This window comes from Lactuca virosa, chromosome 7, assembly GCF_052849685.1.
Source record: "Lactuca virosa cultivar CGN04683 chromosome 7, Lactuca_virosa_CGN04683_v6, whole genome shotgun sequence".
NCBI lineage: Eukaryota > Viridiplantae > Streptophyta > Magnoliopsida > Asterales > Asteraceae > Lactuca > Lactuca virosa.
In genome coordinates, this window is record NC_136432.1 from 189,544,942 (window position 1) to 189,562,177 (window position 17,236).

General features: G+C 34.9%; 1 protein-coding gene and 1 long non-coding RNA gene across 2 annotated transcripts; one reads left to right on the forward strand and one right to left on the reverse strand.

The window, feature by feature from the left end:
- Nucleotides 1-1,174: 1,174 nt before the first annotated feature.
- LOC145123768 (uncharacterized) lies at nucleotides 1,175-2,159 on the reverse strand. Its single transcript, XR_013715292.1, has 3 exons — nucleotides 1,809-2,159; nucleotides 1,586-1,700; nucleotides 1,175-1,245 (listed from the first exon to the last, which is right to left on the reverse strand). It is a non-coding gene; the product is annotated as an uncharacterized LOC145123768 (long non-coding RNA).
- A 12,464-nt stretch (nucleotides 2,160-14,623) lies between these two features.
- On the forward strand, nucleotides 14,624-16,987 carry LOC145126094 (rho GDP-dissociation inhibitor 1-like). Its single transcript, XM_079061510.1, has 5 exons — nucleotides 14,624-15,110; nucleotides 15,187-15,253; nucleotides 15,322-15,540; nucleotides 15,618-15,742; nucleotides 16,716-16,987. Exons 1-5 carry the CDS (start codon nucleotides 14,901-14,903, stop codon nucleotides 16,809-16,811), a joined length of 717 nt encoding a protein of 238 aa, XP_078917636.1. The 5' UTR covers nucleotides 14,624-14,900; the 3' UTR covers nucleotides 16,812-16,987.
- The last annotated feature ends 249 nt before the right edge of the window (nucleotides 16,988-17,236 follow it).

Sequence of the window (17,236 nt, forward strand, 5' to 3'; positions counted from 1 at the left end):
TTCTAGGGTTCTAGGGTATTCGGTGTGAGTCATTAGAGGCGTTCACACTATTGGCACTTGCTTTCCATGAGCTATTGAAGATCAATGGAGTTAGTTAATTCTACTAAACTAAAAGGTATGTATTATAATCTAGTTGATATTTGATTATAGTAGATTAGATTAGTTATTTCATAATATGTTGCTATAATGAGAAAGTGTCATAGATCTCTAGGTTGTAGGTATCCACAAATTGTTTTATGTAAATTCAGTTGTTCAAATATATTTTAGTGTAACCTAGAACCCATCACTAAGTACATGTAAATTTTGAAATGATTATAAAATGATATTGGAATTGCTAGAATATAATAGTCATTATATGATTATTTGAGTATCACCGTATGAGATTTAAGAAAATCATGATTTTTTTAACATAAATACATATGTTTAATATATATATATATATATATATATATATATATATATATATATATATATATATATATATATATATATATATATATATATATAGGGAATGTTCAATTGAGAACACCAAAAAGATTGACAACGCGAGAACAATTGTAGACCAATCAATATATAAAGACATATTAGTAATTGCGTATTTTAATTAAATTATAAAAAATAAAATTAAATCCTACTTTCCTAAAATTTAGGGATTGTAATTAATACCTACCTAAAAAACTAATTAATCATTTTTTTTCTTTTTAATTAAAGGAAGATTAAAATACGTTTTCATCAAAAAAAAAATATGCATACTAAAAATCGAAAGTTTTTTTCTTGTATGAACCATATTATACGATTGCATTAAAAAATGAATAAAATACAATCTATTAATCATACATGAATATACTATTGACATAAAAATCAACAATTTATATTCATGAATGAATATGCCAAGAATGGATTCATATATTTATAAAATTATATTCATAAATAATATGAATTTATTGTATAATCATGAATTCATAGAACACTGTAAAGATAAATAACCCAATACATTTGTAATCATGAAAGAATGAAATACAATGTAGAGATAAACAAAACTAAAATACAATGATAATCATACATGAATACACAACAATATATAAATAAAAACCAATTACATTTATTATCGTAAATGAATATAACACATAACATAGATAAAAACAATACAATTATAATTGTAAACGAATAAAACATAACATGTAGATCAAAATGATGCTCATCAGTTCTCCTCATCATTCAATTGCTTCTTAACATCGGACGTGTCTACAAAACAAAACGTCAAGCATGTAAACAAAAAAATGGGTCAAAAACAACACAATTCCAAACTACTAAAAGTAATATAGAAATTATGATTGAAACTTCTTTTTTGTTACATTTATTATAAAATAACGACATAAATCATAATAATAATTTTACTATGCAATCGATTCCTACATAATTCAGTCAGACTTATATAATCATTTTTTACTAATTAGATAATTCACACAGATAAGGTAAGGGAAAGATGGCAATTATACCATTATATTCATAAATGAATTAAACTAAGACTTCAAGAACTTATTACCAAAAAATTCGAAAAATACGATTGCGTTTCTTTCTTTACCTCTGTTCTTCAGAAATTTTTCGACAAAAACCCTCCGTTCTTCGGTTCTTATACCCACCTTCAGGATACAAAAATCATTGTTCCTCTAATGTAACCTGCAACCAATTCAATGGAACTGGAAATAACAAAATAAATATTTGTACATTCTTTGTATGTTATTATAATATGGACCAATGAAATAACAACACAAAAAGGGATGAACGAAAGAAAAATATGGTCTTACAAGATCTTCATATTTCACAAAAGATACAAGACTTCGATCACAAATCTGAAAAAAAAAATTCGAAAAATAGGATTGCGTTTCTTTCTTTGCCTCTGTTCTTCAGAATTTTTTCGACAAAAATCCTTTGTTCTTCGGTTCTTACACCCACCTTCAGGATACAAAAATCGTTGTTCCTCGGTCCTTTCCAGATCAATTTTAGGAGAAAGAAACATCCTAGCCCTGTGATCGAATGAGATGTTCATCATCTTTCTCCTTGACATGCATGAAGAATAGTAGAAAATATCATATTTATCTCTCGATTTTTAAGAGCTCTTGGGAGATCGTAACTATACACATAGCGGCGGCTGGAAATGAGAGGATGTCGTAGGGTTGTGAAAAAAGCAGAAGCAGGGGTATAAAGGGAGGGAGAGAGAGAGAGAGAGAGAGAGAGAGAGAGAGAGAGAGATTGTAGGAGTTGCTAAACATAGGTTAACAATCAATTACCGTTTTACCCTTATGACAATTTTAAAGTTACATTTTAATTCCTGTAATTTTAAGAATTTACATAAATGAACCATTAGATAATAGCCTTAGAATTAGTTTTTTAAATGGTTCAGATATGTTCTCGCGTTCTCAACCTTTTAGGTGTTCTCATTTTATCCTACTATATATATATATATATATATATATATATATATATATATATATATATATAAGTAAGTTCAAATAAAAACAGTAAATAGTGTGAGAACGTAAAAACACTATGTTTATGTTATTATTCTGTAATGAATTTTGTATATGTGTATTGTTGAAATAATTCTAATATAAATATTAACTTTCGATTAGTCATATATTCATTACAATGTTATTATTCTATTATAAACTTATGTATGTGCATTTTTGTAGTAAATTCTAATTTTAATTTTAACCTTTGACTATTCATTAATTCTTTGCTGAATAATGACATAAAGTTGTCGATACAAAATTCATTGCAGAATAATAACATAAAAAAGTGTTTTTACGTTCTCACACTATTTACTGTTTTTATTTGAACTGTCCCCTATATATATATATATATATATATATATATATATATATTTATATATATATATATATATATATATATATATTTATATATATATATATATATATATATATATATATATATTGTGACACGAAAACAAATAGGTTTGGGTTGACATACAAATCATTCTCCCGTAGAACTTGCACAACTTGTTTTAGGTGTTGTCGATGCTCATCGATGGTCTTACTATACAACACTATGTCATCAAGATAAATGACCAAAAAACGATCCAGGAAGGGTTGGAATATCTTGTTCATTAAAGTGAAAAAGGTTGTTGGGGAGTTTGTTAACCAAAGGGCATAACAAGGAAATCAAATGATCTATACCTCGTAACACACACGGTCTTTGATTCGTCTCCCTCAGCTATTCGAAACTGGTAATATCCCGACGGAAAGTCTAGTTTCTAAAAGAACCTAGCACTCCCATCTGATCAAAAAGGTTGGATATCAAGGGGATCGGGTACCGATTCTTCACGGTGACTTTGTTAATGGCACGGTTGTCTATACAAATTCGGAGGGAGCCATCTTTCTTTATCTAAAATAGTTAGGGGATCCAAAAGGAGATTTTGAGGGTTGGATAAACCTGCATCGAGGAGTTCTTTGAGTTGTCTCCGAAGTTCTGCTAATTTTGGGGGTGCCATCTGATAAGGACTCCTCGCAAGGGGTTTTTCTCCTGGTTCCAACTCAATCTGGTGGTCTTTTTCCCTTCGTGTGGGCAACCATTACGATAGTTCTGCTAGCATCACATCTTTTTATTCTTCTAGAACATCTTGAATCACCATTGTTAAATCTCTTGCTGGACAGCCCTCGTGTCCTTCAAGCGTTTCCCAAATGGGATAAATGATCTGACTTTTACCATTGCCCCGATGAATGGTTACATGGTAGTTTGGGATTATCTTTCTTCCGAAAATCTCATATATTCCCGATTCCCTCTGTGAGCTTGCTTATTTTCCTTGATTAAAAGGTCATCCAAATGACACGGTTGAAAGGAGCCAAGGATGTCACTCCATTGCCCTAAGCTTTGCAATTTAAGAAGAGGACGAAATAAGGTGTGTGTTATGTTGCATCAGTTCAGAAAACGCTTGAATGGCATGGGGGTTGTCTAATAAGAGATTTACCAATTGTGATCCAAGATGTTCGAAAAGAATACGAAGATGTGATGCCAGCAGAACTACCAAAACGGTTGCCCCCATGAAGAAAAATAGACCACCAGATTAAGTTGGAACAAATAGAAAAATCCCCTGAGAGGAATCCTTATCAGATGATACCCCCGGAATTATCAGAACTTTGGAGACAACTCAAAGAACTCCTCGATGCATGTTACATCCAACCTTCAAAATCTGCTTTCGCATCCCCTATACTATTTCAGAAAAAGAAAGATTGCTCCCTCCGAATGTGAATAGACTACCATGCCCTTAAAAAAGTCACTATGAAGAATGGATACCTGGTCCCCTTGATAGCCGGCCTTTTTTGATCAGATGGATAGTGCAAGGTTCTTTTCAAAACTATACCTTCGTTCATAATATTACCAGGTTCGAAAAGCTAAAGGAGACGAACCAAAGATCATGCAAATTACGAGCTATGGATCCTTTGAATTCCTTGTTATACCCTTTGGGTTAACAAATGCCCCGACAACCTTTTGTACTTTGATGAACAAGCTATTCCAAACCTTCATGTATCGTTTTTATGATCGTTTATCTCGATGACATAGTGGTGTATAGCAAGACCATCGATAAGTATCGACAACACCTAAAACAATTTCTATAAGTTCCGTTGGCCAATGATTTGTACGTCAAGCTGGATAAGTGCTCCTTTGCACAACAAGAAGTAGAGATCCTCGGACAACGCATTCGTGAAGGGAAGTTGGTGATGGATTCTGCATAAATAAAGACCATTCAAGAATGAAAAGCTCCCACCAAGACATCGAGTTCCCTTCCTTTCTTAGTTTGGTGAACTATTATCGGAAGTTTATCCAATGGTACTCTACTATAGCGACTCCTTTAACATAATTGTAGAAGAAGAATAAAGCTTAGGATTAGACCGAGGAGTGTGGACGTTCCTTTAAGAAATTGAAGGCGGTCGTGATGCAGGAACCAGTTATGAGATTGCCCGATTACACTGTCCCTAATGAAGTTCATACTGACGCTTTTGATTTTGCTATAGGGAGTTGGTTGATGTAGGAAGGACATCCGATAGTGTATGAAAATCGCAACTTAAACGAAACAAAAAGGGTGCTACACCGTACAAGAAAAAGAGATGATTGTTGTCATACATTGCTTACGTACCTGGAGACACTACCTATTAGGAAGTCGGTTTATGATCATGACCGACAACATTGCCACGAGCTACTTCCAAACCCAGAAGTGCTTGAGTCCGAAACAGACACGATGGCAGGATTTTCTAGCAAAATTTAACTATGATTTGATGTACAAACTTGGAAGAACGAATGTTGTTGCTGATGGCCTTAGTTGGAAGGTGGAATTTGCAGGGATTTCATCTACCTAGCCCCCAGCAGGCCTACTTGAACAATTCAAAGAAGAAACTATTAACGACACGGTCGCAAGTAATTTGGCGAAACTGGCGAAAGAAGGAAAGACATATAGGTTTTGTGTAACGCCTGCAGATTTGGGCTAGTCAATTCAGAGGCAATAAACGTCAAAAATGACTTTTTGATAGAAGATGACTTAGAATGAATAATCTTAACCAAGTTATAGTATATGTCACAGGGTTCCGTACATATAAAGAACGCCGAAATCCGAGTTATAACGAAGAACTTATGACCCGTCGAAGCTCTACGGCTAAACCGGCACAACACCGCGTAACGTAAAAAGTGAATTTTTTGATAAACAACTTTTTAGCCTTAGCGATCTAAACGAAAGTCATAGTAGACATTAAACCAAAATCCCGCATATAGAGAACGTCCAAATCTGACTTCGTATGAGGAAGTTATGATTTTTCTAAGATTTAGCCTAGTAGTGTACATCCCGGAAATCGAATTTTAGATCGATAGATTTTTAGCCGACAAAACCTAAATGAGAATTTAAGATCTCATTAATAGAATCTCAAATATATAAAAACAGACGAAAACGAACGTCGGATGACAAAGTTATGAAATTTTAACGGACTTTATCTATCTACGCCTATTGAACTATAACTTAAAAAACTTCAAAATTAGCGGACGGAGTCTAAACGAAAGTTGTAGATCACGTCGCTAACTACGCGTGGATATAAAGAACGTCGAAAAACGGAGCTCGTATGCAAAATTTGTGGAATTTAGAAATTTATTAATTTATAAGAGGATGCGCGGGTGACACGTGGCCAAATTCGGACCCTCCCTTGCTCCCCACACCTTCGCTTCAGATTCTAACACCTTCCCCCTCGTACGCGTAGCATAGCACTTTGGAAGCCCCGCGTACTCCGAAGGTACGCCCTGCGCACTCGCATTCAACAGCCTATAAATAGATGTGAGGTTTTTCATTTCTCTTCACATCTTTCCCATTCTTTCTCTCTCAAACATCCTTCCTAACCCCTACCATTCCCTAGAACTTCCCAAGTGTTAGAGGCGAGTCCCGGAGCACCAGAAGGCTCCGATAAGAAGAGCTTTCGGCTCAGAAGTTCCGCCCGCGCAGAGCCCGGTTCTTCGCTAAACTCCCTTGTAAGTGAGTTATGATTACCCTAATTTAAGTATAACTTATATTTAACTTCATTATCGTTATTATGAACCTATAAGCAATATACGTGCTAAGTATAAATTATAAAAAGTGTTATTATAATACCTTTTAACTGCTCGCAGTACGGGGAATCTGGTTTGAAGGGCTGCATAGGGTTGTTGGATTTCAGAACAGCTTAAATGCCTAAATGGTCCTGCCCTCCGATGTTTCATATATGGCCCCTGCTTATAAATAGTAGTTAAAAAGTATTTTTTAACACTTATAAAACAATATCGCTCGTAAATCTAGACTAATAATTATTCGCAATAAATAATTGACTAAAACTTAGCAATAATAATGTTAGGTTTCGTCGAAAGAAAATACGATTATTAGAAGCGAAGCGCTATCCAAATTTCGAGTCGTCACTTTAACAAAGTGAGTGCATAGTTACTTTCATCTTACACATATATAAGAAGTATCTACCTCTTCTAATAAATGAAACCTAAAAATAACATGTGTCATTTTTTTAGAATGTCTCTTTGACACGTGTCATTTTTCTATGATTTTTATTATTTCCTTTTTTTGTAACAAATCAAATTCAATTCAAATCTTGAAAATACAAAATCATATCCTAATAATATCATTATGTTTATTTTGCTTAAGAATTTAATTCATAACTACTTACAATCGACAATATTTTGGTTTTTTTTACATTTATTATTTTTTATCTATATAAAATTTTTAAATATACCGACCGTGGTTTCCACGGGTTATAACCTAGTTTAATATTAATTATGTGTTATGTGTGCATATTATCTGTGTTCTTGATATCTATGCTAGATGAACAGATTATACATGTTTTATTCGATTTAAAATAGTATACGTATTTTATACCTATAATTATGATGGGTAAAGATGAGTAGATGAAAGATGAGATGAGTGATGAGAGATGAAAGATGGTATAGATGATGAGAGGTGAAAGATGATGAGAAGCCTTGACCCAAGTGATCATCCAGTCATCTAGCAGAGTATAGATGACGACCACAGACTATTCTAGACAGTCCAGTAGAACGCTAGTAGGCTCGCAACCAGTAGGTGTTTTTGAACTATGTGTTCACTAGATGTACTCTAAAAACCCTAGCAGCTTTGGACGTAGTGTCTTACAAATGAACATTGGCAGCTATGGATTTAGTGCCCTATAGATGAACATTGGCAGCTATGGACTTAGTGCCTAACAGATAACATCGACATCTATGGACTTAGTGCCTGTTATATAAACCATGGCATCGATGGACTTTGTGCCTATTCCTTAGCACAATCCTTAGGAATAAATTTTGAGGAATAGATGATTCTTAAGGAAGACTTAAGAATAAATAATAAAACGGGGATGAGTAATTGGGTTAATTGTTTGATGATGAAACATAATAATTTTATTATCGTAGGTTGAAAACCCTATGTACTCACCAGGTTTCCCAACCTGACCCACTCAATTTATTTGTATCACAGGTACCGATACGAAGACACATTACACTGAGAGATTAAAGGAGATGTAAATCATTAGTGTAACTACATGTAAGATCTGTTTTATGCTTATGTTTCTTTATTGACAATGACATCTCAAAGTTTTAATATAAACAAAATACATTTCTTCGAAAATGCTTTGATAATATATTTATCATGTTTTCTGGGAACAAATTCCGCAATATTATTCTTTAAATGGATACTCTGATTTTCAAATAAGGATAAATAAAAATTTTAAAATGACCGTGAATTTGGGGATGCCACGGTTGATATCAGAGCATTAGCTTAAGTGAACTAGGAATAAGGATTTATTTCTAGACTTAAACTTAAAATGCTAAGCGATGATCGTGAGGAGTGTGTCTAATATATTTTAGGAAGTACACCTGAATAGACACAAGAACTAGCTTATTTAGGGAAGATGCCTAAAATGCTTTTATGTGCTAAATGATTTGTGATGCTTTATGATGCCATTATTTGATTAGATTTATGGTCTGTTGCAGATCGGATCTGGAAACTTTATGTGTTCAGATTTCTAAACGTTTAATTACAGTATTAGAACTGGCATGTAACTTCTCGAAATGATAAGGAGATTTATACGTCTATTGTAAATAAAGCTTTCCATATCTCAAATTCCCGTCACTACACACCGAACGTCTGATTTGGTGTATAGATCGACGTGGTGGGAACTCGAAGCGGATTCAGAAACGCTAATATAAATGCTAATGCTAATCAGTGGTCTGTGATTGAGTGTGCACCAGAGGTAGTAGCTGCACCCGAGCCAATCACGATGGAAAGAGTCCAAGCAATGATTCGTGCTATGATGGCCAAACAAAGGGAGGAGATGAGGATAATGTTGCTTAATAGGGATGAACCTATTGTACCCATTGTACAACCTAAACTAAACATTGAAAAGTCACATAGTCAGACTGTTAGTCAAACTGAGCCATGAGTGGTTAGAAGGAACCAACCCAATGGAGGAAATAATGGACGTGGATGTAAGTACAAGGATTTCATGTCAAACCACTGAGTCTTTCTGGAAGCCCAACACCGGTGCAAGCCATGGATTGGATCTACGAGATGGAGATGATGTTTGAAAGTTACGACTGCAGCAACAAACAAAAGACCGCCCTCGCGGTAACACTGTTGAAGACCGGGGTATTAAGCTGGTGGAAACTACTAGCTGATACCATGCCCAAAGGAGAAGTTAGTAAGATGTCTTGGGAAGACTTTTTGGTGCAACTAAAAATGCAATACTGCTCTGAGCAGGATCTACTGGAGATCAACAACGAGTTTCATAACCTAAAGAAGGGAAGGATGAGCGTCAACGAGTATGCTGCAAGTTTTACGAAAAAGATGAAGCTTGTTACTTATTTAGTTCGAACTGAACTCTCCAAGGTCAAATAGTTTTCTAATGGATTACCAGCAGACTTTGGTCCAATGGTCAAACAAGCAACCACCGTAAAGGCCGCCATCTGGGCAGCTAAGAATGTAGAGACCCAGATAAGAGAAAAAGGGTCTAGAGAAAAGTTAAGGCAGGAGAAAAGAGGAAGATTGAAGGATTCTCAAGATCCAATAAGAAAGGAAAATTCTCGAAGTCCAACCTTGATGACCAAAAGTATGGAGCCAAGTGGTGTGAAAAGTGCAAGAAGAAGCATTATGGGAGTTGCGACGGAGAAGTGACTTGTTACAAGTATGGGAGATCCGGTCACTATTCCAGAGATTGTACGATTAATTACAAGGTGTGCTACGGATGCATAGACATGGGGCATATGCCAAAAGATTGCCCGAAGAAAAATGAAGCAGCAAGGCCAAATGCACCGCCAAAGCCAAAGGCAAGAGCATTCCAGATGATCCTTGATGAAGCAGGTGACGATGCGAGGGATTAAGAGAAAGGATCTATAAAGTATCCATATAAATAGTATCATGTGATGTAGCCTAATATAAGAGTCATAGTGTAGGGTGAACTTGAATACCTATGTAATCGTTTCAAGAAATAATATAAACCTTAGTTATGTTATCATATGTGTTAAATGACTATTTGAAATTCTTGTATGGTGACTTGGTGGACTACGAGGCAATACTTGGGACGAATATGAGTAGGTGTGAAAGGTAGTAGAGGCCTATACTACCAGAAGCACAGGACTCACACTTGGATCATGGAAAGTCACAAGGTTACGAAGGCGCTAGTAATTGACTTTGTTTTGTTCATGTCTGTCGTTACCATCGTTTCGGTAATGACTAAGAAAATGATTGTTGTTCCGACCCTAGTGGTCATATCAAATCGAGTCCGACTAAGATGATTATGTTACGTGGTTCAGAGAACCAAGATCGATGTAGCATCTGACTTAAGCCAAACGATTGAAGTGAAAGATAATCGAAGCGATCAATAGAAGTATCGCGATCGTTGTTAAAGTAAGAGCTTGTAGCTAGAAGTGCTACATGCTAGAATGTGATTATATCACATTAGAACATGAAGGAAGGAAACTTCCATTCTAGAATTTGACTCTAAAAGACCTGAGTCTAAGCGTTGCATCATACGATGAGAGGTCATTAGAACATGACCCATCGATCTATTATGGTAATCGAAGGAAAGAACTTATCTTAAGTCTATTAAGGAGAAGAAGGAGTTTCCAATAAGGATTGATTTTGTAACTCGAAGGTTACAATTGAAAGTCCAACATAGGATAAAGAGTAGGTGCAAGATTGAGCACCGCCAACAGTCAAGAAGTCCAAGAGTTAGAAACTCGTTAGAAAAGAAATAAGAGTTATGGTTATTACCTAGGATGAAAATATAACGTATGGAGTTATTATACAAGCCCTATTTTGTTGACAATTTCGGGACGTAATCATCCTAAGGGGGAGATAATTGTAACGCTCATAGATTCGGGCTAGTCAATTTAGAGGCAATAGTCAAAAATGACTTTTTGATAGAAGATTATTTAGAATGAATAATCTTAAACAAGTTATAGTATATGTCACAAGGGTTCCGTACATATAAATAACGCTGAAATCCGAGTTATAACGAAGAAGTTATGACCCGTCGAAGTTTTACGGCTAAACTGGCACGACACCGCGTAACGTAAAAAGTGAATTTTTGATAAACAACTTTTTAGCCTTAGAGATCTAAACAAAAGTTGTAGTAGACGTTAAACCGAAATCGTGAATATAGAGAACGTCCAAATCTGACATTATATGAATAAGTTGTGATTTTTCTAAGATTTAGCCTAGCAGTGCACCGTCCGGAAATCGAATTTTAGATCGATCGATTTTTAGCCGACAAAACCTAAATGAGAATTGAAGATCTCATTAATAGAAGCTCAACGATATAAAGACAAACGAAAACAGACGTCGGATGACAAAGTTATGAAATTTTAACGGACTTTATCTGTCTAAGCCTGTTAAAATATAACTTTAAAAATAAAGTCAAAATTAACCAACGGAGTCTAAAAGAAAGTTGTAGATCACGTCGCTACTTACGCATGGACACAAAGAACATTGAAAATGGAGCTCGTATGCGAAATTTTCAAAATATAGAAGTTCATTAATTTATAAGAGGATGCGAGGGTGACACGTGGCCAAATCTGGACCCTCCCTTGCTCCCCACGCCTTCGCTTCGGATGATGAGACCTAAACCCTCGTATGCGCAGCGTAGCACTTTGGCGCGTACTCCGAAGGTACGCCCCGCGCACTCGCATTTGGCAGGCTATAAATAGATGCGAGGTTTTTCATTTCTCTTCACACCTTTCCCATTCTTTTTCTCTCAAATATACTTCCTAACCCCTACCATTCCCTAGCACTTCCCAAGTGTTAGAGTCGAGTCCCGGAGGACCAGAAGGCTTTAAGAAGAAGAGCTTCCGGCTCAGAAGTTCCGCTCGCGCAGAGCCCGGTTCTTCGATAAACTCCCTTGTAAGTGAGTTATGTTTATCCTACTTTAAGTATAACTTATATTTAAGTTCATCATCGTTATTATGAACCTATAAGCAATATATGTGCTAAGTATAAATTATTAAAAACGTTATTATTATACCTTTTAACTGCTCGCGGTACGGGGAATCTGGTTTGAAGGGCGGCATAGGGTTGTTGGATTTCAGAACAGCTTAAATGCCAAAATGATCCTGCCCTCCGGTGTTTCATGTATGGCCCCTGCCTGTACATAGTAGTTCAAAAATATTTTTTAACACTTATAAAACAATATCGCTCGTAAATCTAGACTAATAATTAGTCGCAATAAATATTAGACTAAAACTTAGCAATAATAATGCTAGGTTTCATCGAAGGAAAATACGATTGTTAGAAACGAAGCGCTGTCCGAATTTTGAGTCATCACTTTAACAAGTGAGTGCATAGTTACTTTCATCCTACACATAGATAAGAAGTATTTAATATAAATTACGTGTTATATGTGTATATTATCTGTGTTCTTGATATCTATGCTATATGAACAAATTATACATGTTTTATTCGATTTAAATTGTATACGTATTTTATACCTATAATTATGATGGGTAAAGATGGGTAGATGAAAGATGAGATGAATGATGAAAGATGAAAGATGGTATAGATGATGAGAGGTGAAAGATGATGGGACGCCTTGACCCAAGCGATGATCCAGTCATCTAGCAGAGTATAGATGACGACCACAGACTATTCTAGACAGTCTAGTGGAACGCTAGCAGGCTCGCAAACTGTAGGTGTTTTTGAACTATGTGTTCACCAGATGTACTCTAAAAACCTTAGCAGCTTTGGACTTAGCTCCTTACAAATGAACATTGGCAGCTATGGATTTAGTGCCCTATAGATGAACATTGGCAGCTATGGACTTAGTGCCTAACAGATAACATCGGCAACTATGGACTATATAAACCTTGGCAACGATGGACTTCGTGCCTATTCCTTAGGACAATCCTTAGGAATAAATATTGAGGAATAGATGATTCTTAAGGAAGATACTTAAGAATAAAGAATAAAATGGGGATGGATAATTGGGTTAATTGTTTGATGATGAAACATAATAACTTTATTATTGTGGGTTGAAACCCATATGTACTCACCAGGTTTCCCAACTTGACCCAATTAGTTTATTTGTATCACAGGTACCGATACGAAGACACATTACACTGAGAGATTAAAGGAGATGTAAATCATTAGTGTAAATAAATGTAAGATCTGTTTATGCTTATGTTTCTATATTGACAATGACATCCTAAAGTTTTAATATAAACAAAATACATTTCTTCGAAAATGTTTTGATAATATATTTATCATGTTTTCTGTGAACAAATTCCTCAATATTATTCTTTAAATGGATACTTTGATTTTCAAATAAGGATAAATAAAATTTTTTAAATGACCGTGAATTTGGGGATGTCACATTTTAACTGGAAGATGAGCTGTTATACACAGTGGGGAATCGAGTATATGTGCATGTGTGGAAAAACTTGTGTCGTGAAGTGGTCAAGGAATGTCACGATTCGTTATGGGTCGGTCAACTAGGAATGCATCGGACTCTTGCTCTTGTCTCGCAACTTCATTGTTAGCATTTTATGCCGGATGACATTGAAGCGTATGTGAGAACATGTCTTGTTTGCCACAAGGACAAAGGGGAACAAAAACGACCAACAAGGCTCTTGGAACCTCTCCTGATCGCCGAAAGGCCTTAGGGACAGTATCTCCATGGATTTCATAGCCACACTTAGAAAATCTGAGGTGTTTCGATCCATAATGGTGGTAGTAGACCGATTAAACAAATATGCAACATTTATTCCTGTCATTATTCCTGTCATAAAAGAATGTCATAGCAGAATGTAAAGTTGATGAAGTTGCGAGTGTTCTTCAAGAATGTGGTGAAGCTTTGGGGGATTCCACGCAGCATTATCAGTGACCGAGATCCACAATTCACGGGGAAGTTTTGGAGAGAACTATTCAAACTCTTGGGGACAAATCAAAATATACGGTTGTGTTGATGTTAATATCTGGGTTCATAGGTCATTCCTCCAACCTGTATAATATATTTGGTTTAAATTTATATACTTGTATTATTATGATGTGTCTGTTTTGTCTTTATGATGTTATGCGACTATGCTTATTATGATATGTACATTTTAAATCTAATTATTATATATTATATTCAAAACTAATATTTAGTATTTGGGTTTACGGGTCAACCCGAAAACCCGTTACCCGAATCTAACCCACGAATCCGAATTTTACATACGAACCCGAATCTCACCATGTGAAGCCGTATAATTAAATAAGTTAGTTAGATAGCGTTCGGATTGATGTTTTTCGGCTGTCAACCAGTAACACGGATAATATATGGTTCCTATACGGATTAATACATTTTAACTTTAACTTGTAAACCCACGCCATACCAACCCAAATACAACACCTTACCACCCCACATAAAAAACTTTTTTCTTTCCTACTCTCTCACACGAACAATGTCAGATTGTCGTCTCATCCAATCCAGAACATTTCCCCAAAATCATTAAAAGAATTAATTATTAAACGAAACCCCATTTACCCGTTTTTCGTGTTTCCATCGTTTCTTTGTGGGCCTGTCCTCTGCCCCTTGTTTTTTCCGCTCTCTTTTAACATTCTTGGATGTTCTTGGCGTTAAAGAACCGTTATCTTTCAAGAATTTTTCACTTTCCCCAACAAAAGACAACACCTCTTACACCAAGAAAGGAAGCATTTTTATCCATTTGGGTGTTTTTCAATCCCACTCCATTTCCTTTTCCTTTCTTTTTCCGGCTTCCAATTCGTAAATTTCTAGGTGGGTGTTCATCAAGAACTCAACATTCTTGGTCCAAACTCATATCTTTTCTTGTGAATAAGTCGATTACCCTTTGATGAATTAATGTCGTTGGTCGTCGAAGCTGTTTCTAGTTCCACTAACATGGGACTCGAAGAAAATAAACGAGAGAAGAGTGAAATTGAAGATAATGGAGATGAAAAAGGAAGCGAATCCTCCATTTGTGAAACTGAAGACGAAGGAGAAGATGCAGAGAGTCATAAGATCGATTTGGGTCCTCAGTACACCCTCAAAGAACAATTCGAGAAAGACAAAGTACAAATCTTTATCCATTTCCTCCTTTTTCTTTCATTCCCTTCAATTCCCTTTTGTCATTTTCAATTGTTTGTAGGATGATGAGAGTCTCACAAAGTGGAAAGAACAACTACTTGGAAATGTCGACATTAATGCTGTTGGAGGTCCAGAACTCAATTTCATTCCTTCAATTTCTTAAATTGATGTAACAATCGCTTCTTTTTCTTTACAGAATCATTAGAACCAGAAGTGAAGATCTTGAGTCTTTCGATCATGTCACCAGGGAGATCTGACATTGTTCTTCCGATACCCGAAGATGGAAAACCGAAAGGTCCATGGTTTACTTTGAAAGAAGGTTGTCCTTATAGCCTTCGGTTTTCATTTCAAGTTAGCCATAACATTGTTTCAGGTTTAAAGTACACCAACAATGTATGGAAAACTGGCGTCAAAGGTAATTATTTACCTCGATTTTTGTGTCTATTTCGTGACAAAAACTTGAAAATTTTGGTGTTCTTTTCGTGTTTTTAGTGGATGGAGTGAAACATATGCTTGGTACTTTTAGTCCCCAACTAGAAGCTTACACTTATGACATGCCAGAGGAGACAACCCCTTCTGGTTATTTTGCAAGAGGCTCTTACTCTGCTAAAACTAAGGTAAAATTTAAGGGTCTAATCACATAAATGACAAAAATCAAAAATGATTTGGTATTTTTAATTAAATGACTTTATTTTTGAAGAACAAATCTTATATTTTGCAATATATGAATCTGTGTATTTCCTAATACATTGCATTTTTGAAATCTTTTTACGAATTTCGAAATCTTTTTACAAAATACAGATTCATATATTGCAAATCAATTTTCGGTCAAAAAAATCTTATATTTTGTAATATATGAATCAGTAATTCGTAATACATTGCATTTTCGAACTCTTTTTACGAAATACAAATTCATATATTGCAAATCAAATTTCGATCAAAAAAATCTTATATTTTGCAATATATGAATCAGTATTTCGTAATACATTGCATTTTCAAAGTAATACATTGCATTTTCAAAATCTTTTTACGAAATACACATTCAAATATTATAAAAACGAGGTCAATTTGGTAGATTAACTACACCATTTTGTACATTTTTGTGATTTATCCCTAAATTAAGTCGTTACAACATTTGATCTCAAAAGATTTTCTTTCAAAATAGAAAATTTGATCTTGAAATGTTGTTAAAGAGATGATACTATACCAATCATATTTGTTTGAAGTCCAAACTATTAGAAAGAAAATTCAAAATTTTCGTTTTATTATGAGGTAATTGCCATTGGCATTGGTACTTGTGGGTTGTGGCCCATGGTATTTATTGAAAGTACATGCCACGTATCCATCTTTATTGAAAGTAGTAAAGGCCATATTTAAACTTTATTTCTGTTTTTTTAAAGGAATTCATTATTTTGCTGGTCCATGTGTTGAGAGGCTAATGATACTGTTTGGTACAAATAATATCTGCAATGCATTTTTTCATCATTTGTGCTTTAATTTGTACCAACTTATTTGTTGATTCCTATGTAAAATTGTACTAGATTTATATAATTGCATCCATTTTGTTTTTGTTTTTTTGTTTTTTTTCAGTTTGTTGATGATGATGGCAAATGTTACTTGGAGATCAACTATACGTTTGACATCAGGAAAGATTGGGCGAACGTTGAAATGCCTAAAACGACATAGAATTTTAGCATTTAAGTTTGTGGCTATTGTTATGAATCATAGTGTGATGATACTACTCTAAACATTATTAGACTATAAGGAACAAAATGGAGTTGGGTGGTGATGTCAAGATTTATTTGAATTTGCCTTATATCTTTTCTTAATGTAATCTATTATATTGACATTGACTTTGGTGATGGTTTGTGCTTTCTAAACATGAATGGGTTGTATTCTTGGGCCTTGAACCTCATGGACTATAACCAGATTTGGTTTGGCCCGAATTTCTTGAGATGATTCGGTAGAGGTAAACAAAATCGAATTTAAACCGGATGGGATTTTTTGGTTTACTATTCAATATTTACTCAATTTAGAGAGAGGTAAAATGGGGGATCCGATGTAAACGGATTGGGACCGGTTCGAAACCGGATTTTTAGATAATTTGAATT

Excerpts from the sequence above, each read along its gene's own strand:
- LOC145126094 (XM_079061510.1), top strand. The coding sequence starts at position 14,901 with ATGTCGTTGGTCGTCGAAGCTGTTTCTAGTTCCACTAACATGGGACTC. Across the intron at positions 15,254-15,321 it reads CGACATTAATGCTGTTGGAG|AATCATTAGAACCAGAAGTG; the intron begins GTCCAGAACTCA and ends TTTTCTTTACAG. Across the intron at positions 15,743-16,715 it reads CTTACTCTGCTAAAACTAAG|TTTGTTGATGATGATGGCAA; the intron begins GTAAAATTTAAG and ends GTTTTTTTTCAG.